Genomic DNA, 23,707 nt, shown 5'->3' on the forward strand with positions numbered 1-23,707 from the left:
GAATAATTGTTGAGAGAGTGATTTATTTCAGCTTTTATTTCTTTCATCACATTCCCAGTGGGTCGGAAGTTTACATACACTCAATTAGTATTTGGCAGCATTGCCTTTAAATTGTTTAACTTGGGTCAAACGTTTCGAGTAGCCTTCCACAATAAGTTGGGTGAATTTTGGCCCATTCCTCTTGGCAGAGCTGGTGTAACTGAGTCAGGTTTGTAGGCCTCCTTGCTTTTTCAGTTCTGCCCACAAATTTTCTATAGGATTGAGGTCAGGGCTTTGTGATGGCCACTCCAATACCTTGACTTTTGTCCTTAAGCCATTTTGCCACAAAAGTGCAGAGGCACTGAGTTTGAAGGTAGGCCTTGAAATACATCCACAGGTACACCTCCAATTGACTCCAATGATTTCAATTAGCCTAGCAGAAGCTTCTAAAGCCATGCCATCATTTTCTGGAATTTTCCAACCTGTTTAAAGGCACAGACAACTTAGTGTATGTAAACTTCTGACCAAATGGAATTGTGATTCAGTGAATTATAAGTGAAATAATCTATCTGTAAACAATTGTTAGAAAAATTACTTGTGTCATGCACAAAGTAACCGACTTGCCAAAACTATAGTTTTGTTAACAAGACATTTTTGGGGTGGTTGAAAAATGGGTTTTAATGACTCCAACCTAAGTGCATGTCAACTTCCGACTTCAGCTGTACATACTGTATTTACATACAGAATGTTTAAAGAATGTGGTTTATTTTTGTTGTCCTGTTTTGTAACTGCACTTTAAATATAAAAATCTAATTGAGGTTGAGAATAAAGGTTGAGTGCAAGACACAATGAATTGACCAGACTTGAAGCAATTTATTATGTTAAAAGTTGTCTTTTTATTTGCACAGATATTCTATTCTGGTGAAACTGTATTTCATACCATTCATCATTGAATAAGACTTCATGTTGCATTCAGTTGTTGCTAGATCTGATAATTAATACTCTTCTTTTTACAAAAACAAATCCTCTTTAAAATTCACCTTTGACAGTGTTTCAATTCTTAAAATACCAATAGAAACTTTTTATTTTCACATTATTAATTGTGCTCGGTACAAAATATGCAAGTGAAGAACTCTCAAGTTTGACTTCATAGCAGTTGTACTCCGGGGTACAGGATCTGGGAATTGGGTTTAGGGGGTATTTACAATGGGTAAGACTTGTGTCATGTGATCTGGTGCGGCGCTTCGAGCATTTCCATGAGGAAAGTATCTATGGGCGTATCTCCTATCAGCTTGAAGAAGAAGAGGTGCTCCAGACACTTGAGGCCGATGGAGCGTAGTGCAGGCAAACGCAGCAACAGCTTGGCAAATCTGACCAGGAGAAAGTAGATAGGAGGGAGGATTGATTACTCTTGTCTGGGGTGTAATTTTAAAGCCTTATCAAATAAGGTGTAGTAGACCTTACAGTGAAATGCTTACTTACAAGCCCTTAACCAACAATGCAGTTTTAAGAAAATCCCCCCCAAAAAGTAAGAGAGCAGCAGTAAATAACATTAGCGGGGCTATATACAGGGGGTACCGGTACAGAGTCAATGTGTCAACATGCGGGGGCACCGGTATTGAGGTAATTATGCACATGTAGGTAGAGTTATTAAAGTGGCTATGCATAGATAATAACAGAGAGTCGTAGCAGCATGGGGGGCAATGCAAATAGTCTGGGTAGACATTTGATTAGCTGTTCAGGAGACTTATCGCTTGGGGGTAGAAGCTGTTTAGGAACCTCTTGGACCTAGACTTGGCGCTCCGGTACCTTTTGCCGTGCAGTAGCAGAGAGAAAAGTCTATGACTAGAGTGGCTGGAGTCTTTGACAATTTTTATGGCCTTCCTATGACACCGCCTGGTATAGAGGTCCTGGATGGCAGGAAGCTTGGCCCCGGTGAAGTACTCGGCCGTACGCACTACCCTCTGTAGTGCCTTGCGGTAGGAGGCCGAGCAGTTGCCATACCAGGCAGTGATTCAACCCGTCAGGATGCTCTCAATGGTGTAGCTGTAAACTGGATCTGAGGACCCATGCCAAATCCTTTCGATCTTAGTCCTGTGTTGACGCTTTGCCTGTTTGATCGTTCGTCTGAGGGCATAGTGGGATTTCTTATAAGCTTCCGGGTTAGAGTCCCGCTCCTTGAAAGCGGCAGCTCTACCCTTTAGCTCAGTGCGAATGTTGCCTTTAATCCATTGCTTCTGGTTGGGGTATGTACTTACAGTCACTGTGGGAACGACGTCCTCGATGCACTTATTGATAAAGCCAGTGACTGTGGTGTACTCCTCAATGCCATCGGAAGAATCTCAGAACATGTTCCAGTCTGTGCTAGCAAAACAGTCCTGTAGTTTAGCATCTGCTTCATCTGACCACTTTTTTATAAACCGAGTCACTGGTGCTTCCTGCTTTAATTTTTGGTTGTAAGCAGGAATCAGGAGGATAGAGTTATGGTCAGATTTTGCAAATGGAGGGCGAGGGAGATGCTTTGTATGCGTCTCTGTGTGTGGAGTAAAGGTGTAATGGCATACGCAAACCATGAAGATTAATTACGATTTATCGTCTTTAAATCAGACTTAGCGGAGAAGGAATATGGGAAAATTAGAGCCTATATGGGTAGAGTAAAGTGTGGTATTTTAAAGAGCTGCAGTGTCATACAGTAGGAAGAGTCAGACACATGAGACTGTTGAATGACTGGACATTAGTGAATATGAGTGTGTCATTTACCGAGTCTAGGGATTGGATTAAATCTGTGTCGTGGGAGATCCATGTTATAGCTCGATTGTTCCCGCGTTTGCAAAGACTGCATTCACGGTAAACGCTGAATTTGTCGGCTCATTCTGAAATGTACTTTACATTTTAGAGTGGGTCTTCTGGGATACTTCCACAATAGGGATTGAATGCAGCCCCAAATGAAGCAGAAAATGTATAAGACTGAAGGAGAGTGTGACTGTGAGAGACTGACCTGCCAGGCTGCTCCGGATATCTGTGTTTAGTGTAGGACTCCAGTGAGGCGTAGACCTTCTCTCTCAGGGCTTCCACCTCTGTAGGATTAGACAGGCCCTTGGCATCTGGAAGCAAAGAACATTCATAGACAGAAACTTACCCTTGTGCACACAGTAAACAGTATGTGAAATATATTATAAGTGTATTTCTAATGTAGAATATATGGTGTTCAGTGAGTTAAAAACGTTAAATGATTAAAAAAAATAAGCTAATTGGACAACAATCTTTAATGCTAAAATTAATGAGGATGACCATCCTCCTCTTCCTCCCTGGACGAGCCGCCTCTTGTATGATGATGGTAGTTACCTGGGTTGAAGAGAACAATGGCTCGGAGGCAGCCCAGCTCAGTCTTGTCCATCTGCATGTCTTTCATCTTAGACACCAGCTCCGTCAGCACCCTGGAGACCACAACACAGCAAGAAAAGACATTGAAAACAAGTCACGGGAAAAAAACATGGTAACACTTTATTTTGCAAGTCCATCTATAGATGCGCAACAAACTATCATTATAGACATTTCTACTACTGTAGAAATACCAGGGCTACATTTCTAGCTGTGTTACATAAGAGAAAGCTATAGTGTAGGCCACAGGAGGCTGCTGAGGGGAGGACAGGTTATAATAATGTCTGGAATGGAGTGAATGGAAAGGTATCAAACACATGGAAATGTGTTTGCTGTGTTTGATACCATTCCATTGGTTCTGTTTCAGCCATTACTATGAGCCCGTCCTCCCCAAGGAAGGAGCCACCAGCCACCTGTGGTGAGGGCTATGGGTTACTATGGTATCCATATTACACATGTCAAGGGGTTATACTGTTAAAGTATTTTTCTCTGACCTGTCAAAGATGGAGCCCACCCCGGCACTGTGGGCGCTGCTGCGGTGTACGTGGAGCCCCGTGGCCAATAGGATACCATCCTTCACTGTCACAGAGCGGTGGGAGAACGAGGCAATGAGCAGCTCATTCCAACCTAACAGAGAGAGAGAAAAAATTACTGTGGTTAACTGGTGAGTTTAACTTGAATTGTGACTATGTTGTTGAGACTAGAACTACCTACGTGTCCAGAGGGGTAAGGGTGTGCTAAGGAAACCGCTCTGTGCAAAAATATACTGTATTGTTCTACCACCACTACTCATAGTAAATATTTCTATCAATGCAGTAGATTAATCAATAGGTGTCTATGGTGATTGAACAGGCATGGTGATCTGCTGTGCTGTAGCTGGAGCCTACCTGCTCGTAATAAGATGACCTGGTCGTCCAGGGGCAGCTCAGAGAAGTGTGGGATCCTCTTGGCCCACTCCACCAGGGTGAACAGCTGCTTGTCTGCTGCCTGGCAGATGTTGGTGACCGGGTCGTTCTTCTGTCAGATAGACACACATGGAATATTCAATAATCAGCTATGAAAGAGGACACTGAGTTTGGAACAAATAGACATGTGTAGATTGACCTCAAGCATTCAGGACAATGAATATGATTTGACGTAGTGTAGATCTGTCCATAGAGAGAGAGAGAGATGGGCGGAAGGATGGACAGAGGGAGGTTTGCTTACAGAGTTGCCTGCGCTCGCCTCCATGTATGCTTCAGTCTTGGGTTCGATAGCCAGCTCCGCGTCCAGTATCTTCTCAACAGGCATGTCCTCGTTAAAACTACTGGTAGACTCCACCTCGTTATCACTCTTCTCCCGACCCCGCTGGCGCTCCTCCTGCACCGCTGCACAGAGGAACACACAACCATGGGTCACACACACACACACACACACACACACACACACACACACACACACACACACACACACACACACACACCTTCTCTCTTCATGCCCATAGCCAGACACTTCTGATAGCGGCAGTACTGGCAGCGGTTGCGCTGGCGCTTGTCGATCAGGCACTGCTTGCTGTCTCGACACGTGTAGCTGAGGTCCTTCCTGATGGTTCTCTTGAAGAAGCCCTTGCAGCCTTCACAGCTGTACACGCCGTAGTGTTTCCCTGGAAGAACATTGAATATATAGAAGATCAATAATGTATCGATCAGATCACCTCTTAATGTATATGAACTGTTGTTGTGTGGTTCTCTCTGGATGTTATCATTCTGTTAATGCTGTTAGTGAGGGGATATAATATGATGGAGCATTTATTAAGGAAATGTTTTGGCTTAGTTATCCTGTAGCTATGTAGATGAAGGTGGTATGGTATACTAGTAGTAGGGACAGAAGTTCTTCCAAACCATGTAACTTGTCAAGGATGAAAACGATGGTACAGTACAGTATGGTCTAGTCTGGTAACCTGCTACAGTATAGTATGGTCTAGTCTGGTAACCAGCTACAGTATAGTATGGTCTAGTCTGGTAACCAGCTACAGTATAGTATGGTCTAGTCTGGTAACCAGCTACAGTATAGTATGGTCTAGTCTGGTAACCAGCTACAGTAGAGTATGGTCTAGTCTGGTAACCAGCTACAGTATAGTATGGTCTAGTCTGGTAACCAGCTACAGTATAGTATGATCTAATCTGGTAACCAGCTCCAGTATAGTATGGTCTAGTCTGGTAACCAGCTACAGTATAGTATGGTCTAATCTGGTAACCAGCTACAGTATAGTATGGTCTAGTCTGGTAACCAGCTACAGTATAGTATGGTCTAGTCTGGTAACCAGCTAGAGTATAGTATGGTCTAGTCTGGTAACCAGCTACAGTATAGTATGGTCTAGTCTGGTAACCAGCTACAGTATAGTATGGTATAATCTGGTAACCAGCTACAGTATAGTATGGTCTAGTCTGGTAACCAGCTACAGTATAGTATGGTCTAGTCTGGTAACCAGCTACAGTACAGTATGGTCTAGTCTGGTAACCAGCTACAGTATAGTATGGTCTAGTCTGGTAACCAGCTACAGTATAGTATGGTATAATCTGGTAACCAGCTACAGTATAGTATGGTCTAGTCTGGTAACCAGCTACAGTATAGTATGGTATAATCTGGTAACCAGCTATAGTATAGTATGGTCTAGTCTGGTAACCAGCAACAGTATAGTATGGTCTAGTCTGGTAACCAGCTACAGTATAGTATGGTCTAGTCTGGTAACCAGCTACAATATAGTATGGTCTAGTCTGGTAACCAGCTACAGTATAGTATGGTCTAGTCTGGTAACCATCTACAGTATAGTATGGTCTAGTCTGGTAACCAGCTACAGTATAGTATGGTCAAGTCTGGTAACCAGCTACAGTATAGTATGGTCTAGTCTGGTAACCATCTACAGTATAGTATTGTATAATCTGGTAACCAGCTACAGTATAGTATGGTCTAGTCTGGTAACCAGCTACAGTATAGTATGGTCTAGTCTGGTAACCAGCTACAGTATAGTATGGTATAATCTGGTAACCAGCTACAGTATAGTATGGTCTAGTCTGGTAACCAGCTACAGTATAGTATGGTCAAGTCTGGTAACCAGCTACAGTATAGTATGGTCTAGTCTGGTAACCAGCTACAGTATAGTATGGTCTAGGCTGGTAACCAGCTACAGTATAGTATGGTCTAGTCTGGTAACCAGCTACAGTATAGTATGGTATAATCTGGTAACCAGCTACAGTATAGTATGGTCTAGTCTGGTAACCAGCTACAGTATAGTATGGTATAATCTGGTAACCAGCTACAGTATAGTATGGTCTAGTCTGGTAACCATCTACAGTGTGGTATGGTGTGGTCTAGTCTGGTAACCAGCTACAGTATAGTATTGTATAATCTGGTAACCAGCTACAGTATAGTATGGTCTAGTCTGGTAACCAGCTACAGTATAGTATGGTCTAGTCTGGTAACCAGCTACAGTATTTATTTTTATTTATTTATTTTTATTTCACCTTTATTTAACCAGGTAGGCAAATTGAGAACACGTTCTCATTTACAATTGCGACCTGGCCAAGATAAAGCAAAGCAGTTCGACACATACAACAACACATAGTTACACATGGAGTAAAACAAACATACAGTCAATAATACAGTGAAAAATAAGTCTATATACAATATGAGCAAGTGAGGTGAGATAAGGGAGGTGAAGGCAAACAAAATGTATATATAAATAAATAAAAATATAAAAGGCCATGGTGGCGAAGTAAATACAATATAGCAAGTTAAAAAAAGTAAAAAAAAGTAGAGATAGTAGAGAGAGAAAAAAGTAGAGATAGAAATAATGGGGTGCAAAGGAGCAAAATAAATAAATAAATAAATACAGTAGGTAAAGAGGTAGTTGTTTGGGCTAAATTATAGATGGGCTATGTACAGGTGCAGTAATCTATGAGCTGCTCTGACAGCTGGTGCTTAAAGCTAGTGAGGGAGATAAGTGTTTCCAGTTTCAGAGATTTTTGTAGTTCGTTCCAGTCATTGGCAGCAGAGAACTGTAAGGAGAGGCGGCCAAAGGAAGAATTGGTTTTGGGGGTGACCAGAGAGATATACCTGCTGGAGCGCGTGCTACAGGTAGGTGCTGCTATGGTGACCAGCGAGCTGAGATAAGGGGGGACTTTACCTAGCAGGGTCTTGTAGATGACCTGGAGCCAGTGAGTTTGACGACGAGTATGAAGCGAGGGCCAGCCAACGAGAGTGTACAGGTCGCAGTGGTGGGTAGTATATGGGGCTTTGGTGACAAAACGGATGGCACTGTGATAGACTGCATCCAATTTATTGAGTAGGGTTTTGGAGGCTATTTTGTAAATGACATCACCGAAGTCGAGGATTGGTAGGATGGTCAGTTTTACAAGGGTATGTTTGGCAGCATGAGTGAAGGATGCTTTGTTGCGGAATAGGAAGCCAATTCTAGATTTAACTTTGGATTGGAGATGTTTGATGTGAGTCTGGAAGGAGAGTTTACAGTCTAACCAGACACCTAGGTATTTGTAGTTGTCCACATATTCTAAGTCAGAGCCGTCCAGAGTAGTGATGTTGGACAGGCGGGCAGGTGCAGGCAGCGATCGGTTGAAGAGCATGCATTTAGTTTTACTTGTATTTAAGAGCAAATGGAGGCCACGGAAGGAGAGTTGTATGGCATTGAAGCTCGCCTGGAGGGTTGTTAACACAGTGTCAAAAGAAGGGCCAGAAGTATACAGAATAGTGTCGTCTGCGTAGAGATGGATCAGAGAATCACCAGCAGCAAGAGCGACATCATTGATGTATACAGAGAAGAGAGTCGGTCCAAGAATTGAACCCTGTGGCACCCCCATAGAGACTGACAGAGGCCCGGACAACAGACCCTCCGATTTGACACACTGAACTCGATCAGAGAAGTAGTTGGTGAACCAGGCGAGGCAATCATTAGAGAAACCAAGGCTGTCGAGTCTGCCGATGAGGATGTGGTGATTGACAGAGTCAAAAGCCTTGGCCAGGTCAATGAATACGGCTGCACAGTATTGTTTCCTATCGATGGCGGTTAAGATATCGTTTATGACCTTGAGCGTGGCTGAGGTGCACCCATGGCCAGCTCTGAAACCAGATTGCATAGTGGAGAAGGTATGGTGGGATTCGAAATGGTCGGTAATCTGTTTGTTGACTTGGCATTCGAAGACCTTAGAAAGGCAGGGTAGGATAGATATAGGTCTGTAGCTGTTAGGGTCAAGAGTGTCCCCCCCTTTGAAGAGGGGGATAACCGCAGCTGCTTTCCAATCTTTGGGAATCTCAGACGACACGAAAGAGAGGTTGAAAAGGCTAGTAATAGGGGTGGCAACAATTTCAGCAGATAGTTTTAGAAAGAAAGGGTCCAGATTATCTAGCCCGGCTGATTTGTAAGGGTCCAGATTTTGCAGCTCTTTCAGAACATCAGCTGACTGTATTTGGGAGAAAGAGAAATGGGGAAGGCTTGGGCGAGTAGCAGAGGGGAGGGCAGTGCTGTTGACCGGGGTAGGGGCAGCCAGGTGGAAAGCATGGCCAGCCGTAGAAAAATGCTTATTAAAATTCTCAATTATAGTGGATTTGTCGGTGGTGACAGTGTTTCCTATCTTCAGTGCAGTTGGAAGCTGGGAGGAGGTGTTCTTATTCTCCATGGACTTTACAGTGTCCCAGAACTTTTTTGAATTTGTGTTGCAGGAAGCAAATTTCTGCTTGAAAAAGCTAGCCTTGGCTTTTCTAACTGCCTGTGTATATTGGTTTCTAGCTTCCCTGAAAAGTTGCATATCACGGGGGCTGTTCGATGCTAATGCAGAACGCCATAGGATGTTTTTCTGTTGGTTAAGGGCAGTCAGGTCAGGAGAGAACCAAGGGCTATATCTGTTCCTGGTTCTAAATTTCTTGAATGGGGCATGCTTATTCAAGATGGTGAGGAAGGCATTTAAAAAAAATATCCAGGCATCCTCTACTGACGGGATGAGATCAATATCCTTCCAGGATACATCGGCCAGGTCGATCAGAAAGGCCTGCTCGCTGAAGTGTTTCAGGGAGCGTTTGATAGTGATGAGTGGAGGTCGTTTGACCGCTGACCCATTACGGATGCAGGCAATGAGGCAGTGATCGCTGAGATCTTGGTTGAAAACAGCAGAGGTGTATTTGGAGGGCAAGTTGGTTAGGATGATATCTATGAGGGTGCCCGTGTTTACGGAATTGGGGTGGTACCTGGTAGGTTCATTGATAATTTGTGTGAGATTGAGGGCATCAAGCTTAGATTGTAGGATGGCTGGGGTGTTAAGCATGTTCCAATTTAGGTCGCCTAGCAGCACGAGCTCTGAAGATAGATGGGGGGCAATCAGTTCACATATGGTCTCCAGAGCACAGCTGGGGGCAGAGGGTGGTCTATAGCAGGCGGCAACGGTGAGAGACTTGTTTTTAGAGAGGTGGATTTTTAAAAGTAGAAGTTCAAATTGTTTGGGAACAGACCTGGATAGTAAAACAGAACTCTGCAGGCAATCTTTGCAGTAGATTGCAACACCACCCCCTTTGGCCGTTCTATCTTGTCTGAAAATCTTGTAGTTGGGGATGAAAATGTCAGAATTTTTGGTGGTCTTTCTAAGCCAGGATTCAGACACGGCTAAAACATCCGGGTTGGCAGAGTGCGCTAAAGCAGTGAACAAAACAAACTTAGGGAGGAGGCTTCTAATGTTAACATGCATGAAACGAAGGCTATTACGGTTACAGAAGTCATCAAAAGAGAGCGCCTGGGGAATAGGAGTGGAGCTAGGTACTGCAGGGCCTGGATTCACCTCTACATCACCAGAGGAACAGAGGAGGAGTAGGATAAGGGTACGGCTAAAAGCTATGAGAATTGGTCGTCTAGAGCATCTAGAACAGAGAGTAAAAGGACGTTTCTGGGGGCGATAAAATAGCTTCAAGGAATAATGTACAGACAAAGGTATGGTAGGATGTGAATACAGTGGAGGTAAACCTAGGTATTGAGTGATGATGAGAGAGATATTGTCTCTAGAAACATCATTGAAACCAGGTGATGTCATCGCATATGTGGGTGGTGGAAATGAAAGGTTGGATATGGTATAGTGAGCAGGGCTAGAGGCCCTACAGTGAAATAAGCCAATAAACACTAACCAGAACAGCAGTGGACAAGGCATATTTACATTAAGGAGAGGCATGCTTAATCGAGTGATCAATAAGGGTCCAGTGAGTAGAGGTTGGTTGGGGTCACGGCGATCCAGACAGCTGGCCGGGTAGATGGCTATCGGTAGCAAGATAGCATAGGATGGAGGTCTATTTTTAGACACCTCGTGCGTTTCCGTCGGTAGATTAGTGGGGTTCCGTGTCTTGTAGAGGGGATCAATCCAATTGGCAAAATAGATAAAGTGACCCAAGAAAAAAAATAAAAAAAAATGTCCGAAATACTTATTAAGATAGCAGCCGATAAGACAGCTAACGATTAGCGGGCCCCAGGTGAGCGTTCAGGTGACGTCGCGACGGAGGTGCCAGTTGGATAACTCCCTCGGGCAGATAACGTCGGCAGTCAATCGTGAAGGCCCGGTGGGGCTCCGTATCTGCAGCAAAAAAAAAACGGGTCCGGATAGGTGACTGTAGCCCAGGAATGGCTGATGGAACTCCTCAGCTGGCTAGCTCCGGAATAATTTAAGTTTGCTCCGGGATCAACGTAAGCCAATAGTCACACGGTTTGCAGCTAGCTAGCTGCGAAATCAAGGTGCAAATGTCCAGAGCCTGCGGCTGAAATCCGGGGAAACTGAGAGAAAAAAAAAAAAGTCCCGGTATGCTCCGGTCCGAGTCGCGTTGCACAAAAGTGCCGGTAGATTATCGAGCTAAAGGAATAGCTGATGACCACAAAACGTGGGCAGCTGAAACACCAACGCTAGCCAGCAAGCCGGCTAACTTCTGGGCAGCTTCAAATTAGCTTTCGGCTAGCTTTCGGCTAACTTCTGGTTAGCTTTCTGGCTAACTTCTGATTATCCCCTGGTTAGCTTCACTGTGGATTTTCAGATTTGAGGTAAATAATACTTTTTTGTTGTAATTGGTGAGGCGGGTTGCAGAAAAGCTTTTGTAGTTCTTGGATAATAAAAAAATATAAAAGATATGCGAAGAAGGTGTAAATATATATATACAGGACAAGACAGTACGAGGACAAAAATGACGTCTGAACTGCTAAGCCATCTTGGAATTTTTGTAGTATAGTATGGTCTAGTCTGGTAACCAGCTACAGTATAGTATGGTCTAGTCTGGTAACCAGCTACAGTATAGTATGGTCTAGTCTGGTAACCAGCTACAGTATAGTATGGTCTAGTCTGGTAACCAGCTACAGTATAGTATGGTATAATCTGGTAACCAGCTACAGTATAGTATGGTCTAGTCTGGTAACCAGCTACAGTATAGTATGGTATAATCTGGTAACCAGCTACAGTATAGTATGGTCTAGTCTGGTAACCATCTACAGTATAGTATGGTCTAGTCTGGTAACCAGCTACAGTACAGTATGGTCTAGTCTGGTAACCAGCTACAGTATAGTATGGTCTAGTCTGGTAACCAGCTACAGTATAGTATGGTCTAGTCTGGTAACCAGCTACAGTATAGTATGGTCTAGTCTGGTAACCAGCTACAGTATAGTATGGTATAATCTGGTAACCAGCTACAGTATAGTATGGTCTAGTCTGGTAACCAGCTACAGTATAGTATGGTCTAGTCTGGTAACCAGCTACAGTATAGTATGGTCTAGTCTGGTAACCAGCTACAGTATAGTATGGTCTAGTCTGGTAACCAGCTCCAGTATAGTATGGTCTAGTCTGGTAACCATCTACAGTATAGTATGGTCTAGTCTGGTAACCAGCTACAGTATAGTATGGTCTAGTCTGGTAACCAGCTCCAGTATAGTATGGTCTAGTCTGGTAACCAGCTACAGTATAGTATGGTATAATCTGGTAACCAGCTACAGTATAGTATGGTCTAGTCTGGTAACCATCTACAGTGTGGTATGGTGTGGTCTAGTCTGGTAACCAGCTACAGTATAGTATGGTATAATCTGGTAACCAGCTACAGTATAGTATGGTCTAGTCTGGTAACCATCTACAGTATAGTATGGTCTAGTCTGGTAACCAGCTACAGTATAGTATGGTCTAGTCTGGTAACCAGCTACAGTATAGTATGGTCTAGTCTAGGGCCTGTTGTGTTTTACCTGAGGATCGGTCCCCACAGATGGCACAGATGTGTTTGGACATGGACCCTGGGCTCATGCAGCCGTAGCTGTTCATGTGACCCAGTCCAGCTAGGCCTGGAGGTGGCTTGATGTCCTCACTGCTGCTCACATTGTTCAGAGAGTTAATCTACAGAGAGGGGGACATCGACAGCAGAGAGGGGGTTAACGGGGTGTGTGTGTGTGTGGGTGTCTCACTTTCACCAACTGGCCACTGTATCACAAAGGTCAAAAGTAAAAAGTCACTGACTTGCAGCTTTCCAGTTTTGTTGAAGAACAGAACAGAACTCCGCACTTCCGGGTTCAGCAAAGATCACAGTGAGTGATATATCATGTCAGTCTTTCTATGACAACATCCCTATTTAAAAAAGATATATATATATTTCACCTTTATTTAACCAGGTAGGCCAGTTGAGAACAAGTTCTCATTTGCAACTGCGACCTGGCCAAGATAAAGCACAGCAGTTCGACACATACAACAACACAGAGTTACACATGGAATAAAGAATCATACAGTAGAAAAATCTATATACAGCAGGTGCAAATGAGGTAGAATAAGAGAGGTAAGGCAATAAATAAGCCATGGTGGCGAAGTAGTTACAATATAGCAATTAAACACTGGAATGGTAGAATGTGCAGAAGATGAATGTGCAAGTAGAGATACTGGGGTGCAAAGGAGCAAGATAAATAAATAAATACAGTATGGGGATGAGGTAGATTTGATGGACTATTTACAGATGAGCTATGTACTATTTCAACCATGCATTAACTATACAGTACACAATCAGTGCCTTCCTCAGTGTATTTGTGTGTATGCATGCGTGTCAATCAATGTGCATCTTTCAAACATAATAGCCCACAGGTGTGCTAACGTGTGTTTGTATTCACTTGTCATAACGTTGGCCTGGGGGTAGGTTTATGACAGTCATAAATACCTCTTCCCCCCTTTTTCCTCTCTCTACCCTACTGATGTGACATTTGAAAAGTATTTTGGTTAACATAGAGATTCTGGGAACATCAGAAGGTGGGGGGAAATGAACTATATTCTGGTAATCCGACCAATTGAACATATGCGGTGGTACTTAATTAATATGATGTCAGTTTGGTTGTCATCTGAGACATTCTGATCAATGATAGAATGACAAACGCTACAGTGGAAAGTCTGCACATTGTAGTTATCGGAGTCACATGGAATTGTTGTTCAATTTAAATGTTTGAATATAAAATTATTGGTGAAGAGTATGCTTCACCAATAATAAATAAAGCTTCCAAATGAGAGATTTGGGTTTTCATAAGGTTAGGGCTCTGCTCAATCAGTGGCCTGCCCCTGTGAAGAAACATGGTTATATAACTTTTCAAACACGCCATCCTCTCCCTTCCTATATAAAGCCTTGACGACAATATAACCTCCTGTTTGAAGTACGTGAGGTCTGCAGCCTTTTGCGTTAAAAGGACTAACATGTCAACTACAGAACTAAGCCAACTTCAGCGTGAGCTTTGGTTGCGAATGGTATGAACTTTGAACTCTTATTCACTACAGAAGTGATACCTCCTAGCCGTTGAGTTAGCAACAGCAGCTGCAAACGTGGGCTAGGAAAGAACAGACAGAGTCTACCACACAACGACGTTACTACAACGTATCCAATTTACCACCAGAGACATTCTTCAAAGGACAAAGGACTCGGTTGGGCAACACGGCTTTCCATCTACCACCAACCTACCGAAGCGCAGGTCAGAGTAAATATTTATTGCATTTTCCTTTTCCAAATGGCCGGTAATTTAGAATGCATAAGATACTGTATTTACGATAGCATGGCTTCTCCCTTGGTTCCTCAAGTCTTCCCGCTCGTTCACTCAAACCCAGCCCCCTTTTCTTTTGTGTAACCAGCTGTCATATCTGTTCCGCCCGCTAGGAATACTTTCCTTTATGACGTAATTTGTAATCAAGGTATGATTCATTCTGTGTATATGTAATTCTGTGTGATTAGTTAGGTATTTAGTAAATAAATAATTAAACCCAATTTTGTATTGCTGATTCAACTTGTTAGCCATGATTCGTGAAGATAACCAAGAATTTACAACTTTCAGATGAGACTGAAATAAGGTGACGATTAATATTGACTGCTATTGATGTAAAATATTACTAGGTCTTTAAGAGTTTATTCGGAAGATAACATAAATATTATTTTGTGGTGCCCCGACTCTCTAGTTAATTACATTTACATGATTAGCTCAATCAGGTAATATTAATTACAGAGAAACGATTTTATAGAATAGCATGTCATATCACTTAATCCGGCATAGCCAAAGACACGACACACTCCTCCCTTGTCCATTCTGCCTCCCCCTCCCACCTTATCGGAAGTGCTTTTTCCTTTGTCATCTGACCTGTTCCCTCTAGGTGAGGAAGTAGCAGTTTACTTTGAATGTTTACTCTCAGTAAACACCCACAGTCAACATGGACACAAGGTTCTTAAGGAAGGGCACAAAATGATATCTGCTGATACCAGTTTGAATTCTAATCGAACTCAACTGAAAACACTCAATTGAAACCTGTTACATGCAGTTCCACATGAGAGCAGTAGAGGGAGGTAGTTGGTCATTAAAGAGCGACTGCCTTTAAAATCAACTAATCCCTTTGAAAATGGCCTATGTGGTATCGATATGAGCCATAAACAGTTAATATAGTGTCAAAATTGACAAAGTCTAAATAGGGTCATTTTTGTAATAAAGTCAGTCTGGTCTAAAACGGAGTTTGGAAAGATTTTGCGATACAAAGGGTAAATGAAGGTTGGGTTTTGATTTGACGATGTCCCTTTGCCCACTATTATGGGGTGACCAGCTGCGGTGATTGCTCTCTATCCAATAGCATAGACAGTAAGGCAGACCTGCCCAGCAGCTCTGACTTTGTTTACATAAGACAACACATCGTGCATTTTTTTACATAAGAACTACTGCACCAAACACCTTGGTTAGATATAAAATCGTGCAACTAAAACATCCTCAGCAAAAACGTCAAAATAAATTACAGATTTCTTGAGTTATCTTAGATTCATTCTGGGGATTTTGAGGAAGTGAAATAGGCTTCCATATCTACAGTGTCTCATGGGGTACAAACATCATTAACCAAACTGTATCGGTCAGAAAACACACGTCCAAGACTGAAAACTTGTTTTTGAAATGAGCAACAGAAAAACACACGTGCCAATCGGTGTACTCAGTTGCTCTTTAAGGCACTTTGGGCCATCTAAAGGTCTAATAGGGCTTAGTTATATTTGTCCTGTTTCACACATGTACAAGTGTTGGTGTGAAATGGAAATGTGTTTTTTGCATATCCCTCAGAGAGTGGGGTCACGGCCAGGGATCAGCCATTATAGATGCCGACCCTGGAGCAAATAGGGTTAAGTGCCTTTTTCACCTTTTCACCTAGTCGGCTCTCAGATTCAAACTAGCAACCTTTCAGTTACCGGCCCACCGCTAGGCTGCCTGCCGATCATTATCAGACCATGAAGTATTTGTGTTCTTTGAAATACTTTGAGTTTGATTGAGCCTGTCTAGAGTGCCAGAGGGGCAGGGTTTACACTTTAAGGATTATTCCATTGGTTCCATTGTGCCAGATAAGCTAAAGTATTAGAAATAGAACAAATACTATTTGAACCTGACAGTGAGGGATGTATGTGCTGTGCTATACAGGCATGCTCAAATCAAATCAAATTGTATTAGTCACATGTGTAACAGTATAACTTTAAACCGTCCCCTCGCCCCGACACGGGCGCGAACCAGGGACCTTCTGCACACATCAACAACGGTCGCCCACGAAGCATCGTTAGCCATCGCTCCACAAGGGTCACGGCCCTTGCAGAGCAAGGGGCAACACTACTTCTAGGTTTCAGAGCAAGTGACGTAACTGATTGAAACGCTAGTAGCGCGTACCCGCTAACTGGCTAGCCATTTCACATTCGTTACACTCACCCCCCTTTCAACCTCTTCCTTTTCCGCAGCAAGGTCAACAGCATCAATGTAACAGTATAACTTTAAACCGTCCCCTCGCCCGACACGGCGTGAACCAGGGACCTTCTGCACACATCAACAACGGTCGCCCACGAAGCATCGTTACCCATCGCTCCACAAAGGCCACGGCCCTTGCAGAGCAAGGGGCAACACTACTTCTAGGTTTCAGAGCAAGTGACGTAACTGATTGAAACGCTAGTAGCGCGTACCCGCTAACTGGCTAGCCATTTCACATCCGTTACACATGCACCGAATACAACAGGTGCAGACCTTACAGTGAAATGCTTACTTACGAGCCCCTAACCAACAATGCAGTTTTAAAAAATACGGATAAGAATAAGAAATAAAATGAACAAGAAATTAAGAGCAGCAGTAAAATAACAATAGCGAGACTATATTCAGGGGGTTACCGGTACAGAGTCAATGTGCGGGGGCACCGGTTAGTTGAGGTAATATGTACATGTAGGTAGAGTTATTAAAGTGACTATGCATAGATGATAACAACAGAGAGTAGCAGCGGTGTAAAAGAGAGGGGGGCAATGCAAATAGTCTGGGTAGCCATTTGATTAGATGTTCAGGAGTCTTATGGCTTGGGGGTAGAAGCTGTTTAGAAGCCTCTTGGACCTAGACTGCTGTGTACACGCACGCACGCACGCACGCACTCACGCACGCACGCACGCACGCGTGTCAAGGGACTATTGCAGGTGTGTTTGGGTAGTAACAGAGCTTTCTGGACCCGAGTCGGCCTACCGCTGCGTACTGTACTCTACTGTACACTAAAAGGCATCAGGGTCGACTCACGCTCACCCACGCACATACACAAAGGCAACATATGCACGGATGACCTATATAGTTAGTCTACACACTACATCCCATGTCTCTCACTCCACACATATCAGCTATGGGGCCCTTGTTGAATACTTCATATAGCCTATACATTATTCACAGTGCTCTTAATGCTACTGACTGTTCTATACACATTTCTCTGTTGCTTGGCTCATTGAAAGTGCCGGCTCATTGAAAGTGTCTACTTCTTTGAGACCAAAAGGGAGCTTCACTATTAGCGGCAAGAAGAAATCCAATTTTAACATCCTATTGGCAATAAGTTGATCTGAATCTGACTATTGCATATGTGACCCTATTTGCTTTACAGAAGCCTGTTGGCACAGCTGTCATTAGATGACTTCCATTTGTGTTCTTTTTTCTGCTAGCTAGCTAGCCTTCAAGGCTTTAGCTTAGCAGGCTGGGTCAATGATATCTCCCTCCGACTCACTAGCCATCACGCCTCATTAGTTTAGCTCAGTTAGCTCCGAGTGGGACAGCCAAATACAATTCCCTCATCCCCTCTAGGGCAGGCAGAGGCCCAGCCAGTGGAAAAGGCAAGGACTGGGCAAAAAACTGTCAGAAAAGGAGACATTCTAGATTCTATTTAATGCAGGACGGCAATGTTTGTTTTTTAACTAACTGAATAAAATGTTAACTTTTAAATTCACGAGAGTAAGTGGACAAGAGTAAGCCTCTATTTTCCCCATTTGTTATCTATTTGGGACTTGGACTCGTAGTAAGTGGAAGCGCTGTCTCACTAATGGAGTGGGGACGAGTGAAGTGAGCAACAGAATAGAATGAGGTTCTATTTCTAGGGCAGTGATTCAGTTGTAGTCTGTGGACATGAATGAGTCTGGGTCAGGCTAACCTAATGTAGCAGGCCTGAGCTGTGTTTCTTTCTTTCTGGTCCTGACGAGAGAAAAAAAACTGTCAGGGGAGGTTTTCTTCTGCCCTGGTCAACCAATCCAGTAAATGTGGAGGAGATGTTAAGATAGAGTGTTGCCTTGTTAACATCCAAAAGCAGCAGTTGTGTCACAGGCTTTTTTAATTTCCCTTGAAAACCGGATGCATTTTTGGCGACCTACACTAGGTTCTGTTAGAACAGTGGTCACCAACCAACTGGTCGATCTCCAAGGCATTCCTAACAATGAAGCCTTGCGTTCCTATTTGTCTCACGCTGTTGGCGGTAGGTGCACCTGATTCAGCTGCCCTACATGCCAGGTAGGTGAAGTGTTGCAATTTAGAACCATTTCATGTGTCTGAAGGTACAAACTCTGCCTTCCGGGAGGGCCCGGGGAGCAAATCGGTTTGAAGTAACGTAGCAGGTGTAAAAGAAGCTAAAGCAAAGTTGATACTGTGAGATTTCTAAACGTTTAAAACCATGACTAGAGAGACTGTCAACGAATACAGCAAAGAGCTGCTGTTTTTATGAGTGAGTTCATGTTTAAGTTTTTAACTCTTTTTATTCGACAGTTTTATAAGCCATAAAATGTGCATTCTTCCTACTTCCACCTGTGCTACAACAAGCACTTCAGCTGTAATGAATGAGTAGGAAAGTGCATAGATAGGCTTGCATTGTTATTATCAGCGGCTTGGGTCTTCCTTAATATCGAGGAATATTTCACTTTCTCTGGTCATTGAAGTTACAACATGAATTTGTGCATGAGGCAGAAATAATGCGGTGCGACTCGAGCTTCACTATCAGCTGGAAGACGGTGTCCTTTTTTGGTCAGTGGAGGAAAGGGAGAGCGGAGGGACGTTAGGAGGTAGACCCTCAGGTTGCTGCGCTCTCTCTCCTCTGAGACTGACAATCAAATGCAGGCACCATCAGCCCAATAAAATTAAAATAAAAAGCAAATGATTTGAATGTATGCTCTCTCAGCTGTGCCTCACATGTAATACAACAACTGATCTATTACCGGTGTGATCATATAGTCTACCTCAAGTTGTTTAATATAATATAAAAAGTGGTCCGAGCAACAATACATTGGCAGGGGAATTAAAGCAAAGCCAATATGCAGTGATAATGTATTGGGTCTATAGCTTACTGCACAAACCTCATTGCTACAGTACTGTTTTTAATAGGTTAACGTTGCATTGGCTTCCGTTTTTCAAGTCCTGTAAACAAAAATTCTGAGCAGTCGATCTCAACCTGCATCTTGACTCAGAATGTGATCTTGACTCAGAATGTGATCTTGCCTCAGAAAGGGTTGGTGACCACTAAGGAGTCTGAGACTGCTGTAGTATCAGCTCTGACAGAGAAACAGTTAGAAATATAACAGGCCAGGAAAGGCTAGTCAGCTGGGTGTAGAGTAGTCTCCTTCAATTGGCATGGGTTTGAAGCTTGGCATGCAAGGCTATGGCATTGAGAGACTCATATAAGTGACAATGTATCCAATGCAGTAGTTTCAAAGTTAGTTTGGTGGGTCGGCTCACCTGCTGTAAGGCCTCTCATATTTTTTGTGTGTTCGCGTTTAACAAGTGTGTGTGTATAGGCGTGAGCATAAATAATTGTCCAGGAGGCAGGGAGCCTAGAAGTTAAGAGTGTTGGGCCAGTAACCGTAAGGTCACTGGTTCTATTCCCCAACTAGGTGAAGAAAAATCTGTTGATGTGTCCTTGAGAAAGGAACTTAACCCTAATTGCTCCAGGGTCGTTGTCAATAATGGATGAGCCCTGGCCATGGCCCCTGTCTCAGGGGGAGTTGGGATATTTATTTTATTTTACCATTATTTTACCAGGTAAGTTGACTGAGAACACGTTCTCATTTGCAGCAACGACCTGGGGAATAGTTACAGGGGAGAGGAGGGGGATGAATGAGCCAATTGTAAACTGAAATATGAAAAAAATACATTTCCAATTCAAAAACAGGACAAATATAAGCAACAAATTATTATGCGTGTGAATACATTGACCCTTACCTGTGGGCTGGAGAGTGTGCTGAAGCCCATGGTGGGAGTAGGGGGAATGGAGACACCTGGGGAGCCCAGAGAGGACGAGGTGATGACGGAGTACGGCGAGCCGCCCTGCTCGTTGAACGGCGAGCCCAGGGTGCTCATGGGAGACGGGAGGGGCTGCCCGGGGTTGACAGAGGCACTGATGACAGAGGGGTGGTGGTGATGATGATGATGGTGGTGATGATAGGGGTGGTGGTGAGGGGGTCCCACCATGGTGCTGAGGGACTGAGACGGGGTGGAGCTCAGGTGCGATACCTGCACAGAAGAACCTGTAATCAGAGCAAAAAAACAGCCAATCAGAGATGAGAATGAAGGAGTTAGGAGACACGGCAATCAATAAAAGAACAGGACAGAATGGAACACAGCAGGGTTTTATTCATTAGAGCACAACGTAGAAAAACTTGTTACAACTGAAAACAGTTGTAGCAAGAGTTGGTGCCTAATGAATACGACCGTCATCTATATAAACTATATTGTCCTCAAAGAGGATAACCATTTTCATAGGGATCAATAGAGTGAAACGTTCAGATGTTGCAGGTAGAAATATACAGTGTAGAACCAACACTCTAACCTATTCTAGTCTATTCCATATGAAAATATATTGTTCATGACTACAGCAAAAGGCCTTGGTTCTGGTTCACAGACGGTGTGATGACCAATCAGACCAGAGAATAACAACTAGACTGAACTAGACCCACATCAGCCCCTTTTCACAGCAAAACGAGGTGCTTGAGTAGACAGCCAGGGGTCCAAAATGTCCATCACTCCATTTAACCTCATCATATTCCAGCTGGTAATGCACTGTGATGGACCTGATGTAGCTGGTCGCTTGGGGGTCAGTGCATGGGGAAAACCTGCATAAGGGACTTCCATATATCACCAGAATAGCCCAAAAGGTCAGTGCAGAGACAGGCTACACTGATCTGATCATTCATAGGAGCTTTATAAGGTCATATTCACATTATGCATCAACATGAGGAAATGTCAGGGGGATGTTACAGGGACGCTAGAGGGATGATAGGGCAACATCATAGAGCTTTTAGCCAAAATAACGACGGCAAACATTAGCCTACATAACGACGACAAACATTAGCCTACATAAGGAAAGTGAGACTTTAATGCTGCACAAAGATTGTTTTTATTTTGTATAGCAAGTTGGGTTGATATGAAATTGCCATGATTGTATGAGAACAAAACGAACGAACAACAGAAGGTGATAGGTTATTTCCCTACCAAAACAAACCGACTAAAACTCCCATTATAAACCTGCGTCATCAAAAAATCATACCAACAACACCATTCCAACAGAAACATAATGGAACAAGAGAGGGCTTTATCAACTATCAAATCTATTTACATGTATGTAGATTGTAGCACGGCCAGGGTTTTCTTTCTAGCTGGAATATAGAATGACAGGTTGACATTTCAGGCCCCAACAATTTAAGGTTGGGCTGTTGGGCAGAGCTGTGTGTCACAGGGTTAATGGGGGGTGGCATTTGCATGGGGCATGGTTTCAGGGTCGCCGTAGTCAGTCCTGGGTACAGGGATCTCTCTCACGTTACACAGGACAGAGTCTGATAGGTCATCCAGACCAGCAGCGCTCGGACGCCAGTCTACAGTGGTCACTGATACTAGCATGTGTTAGTGGGGTTGGGACGTTTTGTGTGGCAGTGTTAAATGACTACTTGATATTCATGCACACAGAAAGTCTCTCTCTCACACACACACACACACACACGATCATAGCCACACATGCTTCACACCATAATCCACACAGTACAATAAACATAATGCTCACACAAGTATAAAAAGGTTCTATCTATAAAAGTAGCAAGTCTAAAACAAGCTAAAGGAGGACAAAGGCACTTCCTCATATTGTGTAGTAACAGCTGTAGCTTTAGCAGTTTCTCTGCCAAACCAGACGCAGGAAACCCCAATGTATATTTAGACAGGTTGAACAGAATCTAGAAAATAAATGTGTGCGTGTGTGTGTGTACTTCTGATCACACACACACACTTTCACCAACTGCCTACTTGTGTCACAAAGGTCCAAAGACACCAACACACAGCTTACCATTTTTGTTGAAGACAGAACCCAGCACTTCATGTTCAGCAAAGATCACAGTGAGTGATATATCAGGTCAATCTTTCTATGCCAACAAATACATGCCCACATACTTCAGTTAATTCATGTATTAGCTATTGTACCTAGCATACAGTCAGTGCCTACCAAGTCAACGTATATTACTCTGGACTATATGTATGGTCAAAGTGGCCATATTGCTCCCACAATATCTATGTTACTCACTGTCAAAGTCAGGAAGGAGCATCAGGGGCTGGTAGTTTACATACATATCTAACTCTGATTGGCTAATGTCTATTAAGTCGCTTTCCTCTTTTCCTCCGGAATCTCCGACACCTGCTATGATTCTCATGTCTGCAGGCGATACCTCGGAGGATCTGCAGGGGGCTTGACCCTTCCAACGCAGGCGGCGAGCTGGCAGCCCCCGATCATGTGTGTGTGTGTTACAAGCAGCTGTAGAGTGGCACACACACACTCTCTCTCTCTCTCTCTCTCTCTCTCTCTCTCTCGGCACAGCTCCTCCTGTGATATTAATGCCTGCTAAATGTCAAATTCCAACAGCAAAGAGCCCCACACACGTACAAACACACATTAATAGGCATATTTGAGCAACACGCGTACACATATGAATGTACTTGAGTATGTCACCATACAAACATCATCTGGGTTAAGTGGTTTAGAAGAGTTTAATGATTTTTTTCTCTGACTTTTATAGAGATACCATCATCATAATAAAAAAATATGATCAGTGAGCGCCTTAGCTTAATCATGTAAAAAGCAGGCCTGTAGCCTTTTGGCCTGGTCTGGACTCCCCTGTCGTATTCATTATGATCTGAGAGCCAAAACTGATCATAGAAAAGCCCTGGCCTGGTGTGTGGAGACAGTGCCCACTCATTCCTGTCTAAATGAAGAGGATGTCTGATCAATCAGGGACCGTATAATCCTCTTAGCCTCTGTAAGCATCTCCAACCTGGTTATTTACTGTGTGTGGGGGGGGGGGGGGGGGGGGGGGGTGTCTCTGCGCAGTCTCTGTCCCTGTTCCATGTATCTAAAGGGATTTGGCCTAGAAAAGGAGAAAATTCTATGGGCTCTCTCAAATACCCAGTGGGGGATTGGATTACTTTTTAATTAAAGATGTCCCTTCTCTCTTGCAGACATGTCCCTTTTTCCTGTTGAAATTACAGAAGATGCGTTGAGCAGACATCATTAACTTGTAT

At 43.5% G+C, this 23,707-nt stretch overlaps 1 protein-coding gene across 3 annotated transcripts in view; it reads right to left on the reverse strand.

Annotated features, from left to right (window-relative positions):
* Window positions 1–851: 851 nt before the first annotated feature.
* The window catches only part of LOC129823909 (retinoic acid receptor RXR-gamma-A-like), a 32,019-nt gene continuing 9,163 nt past the window's right edge, over window positions 852–23,707 (reverse strand). For 2 of the 3 annotated variants that reach the window (XM_055883004.1, XM_055883005.1), the window contains exons 2-10: window positions 20,372–20,676; window positions 12,599–12,746; window positions 4,823–5,002; window positions 4,567–4,727; window positions 4,248–4,377; window positions 3,855–3,987; window positions 3,325–3,416; window positions 2,978–3,083; window positions 852–1,349 (exon numbers count right to left, since the gene is read on the reverse strand). In XM_055883004.1, the coding sequence (XP_055738979.1) occupies window positions 1,202–1,349; window positions 2,978–3,083; window positions 3,325–3,416; window positions 3,855–3,987; window positions 4,248–4,377; window positions 4,567–4,727; window positions 4,823–5,002; window positions 12,599–12,746; window positions 20,372–20,676 (1,403 nt within the window). In that variant the 3' untranslated portion in view covers window positions 852–1,201. Of the gene's footprint in view, window positions 1,350–2,977; window positions 3,084–3,324; window positions 3,417–3,854; window positions 3,988–4,247; window positions 4,378–4,566; window positions 4,728–4,822; window positions 5,003–12,598; window positions 12,747–20,371; window positions 20,677–22,715; window positions 22,920–23,707 lie in introns of those variants that run through there. The other variant, XM_055883003.1, reaches the window with a different exon arrangement.

Source organism: Salvelinus fontinalis, chromosome 26 (genome assembly GCF_029448725.1).
Source record: "Salvelinus fontinalis isolate EN_2023a chromosome 26, ASM2944872v1, whole genome shotgun sequence".
NCBI lineage: Eukaryota > Metazoa > Chordata > Actinopteri > Salmoniformes > Salmonidae > Salvelinus > Salvelinus fontinalis.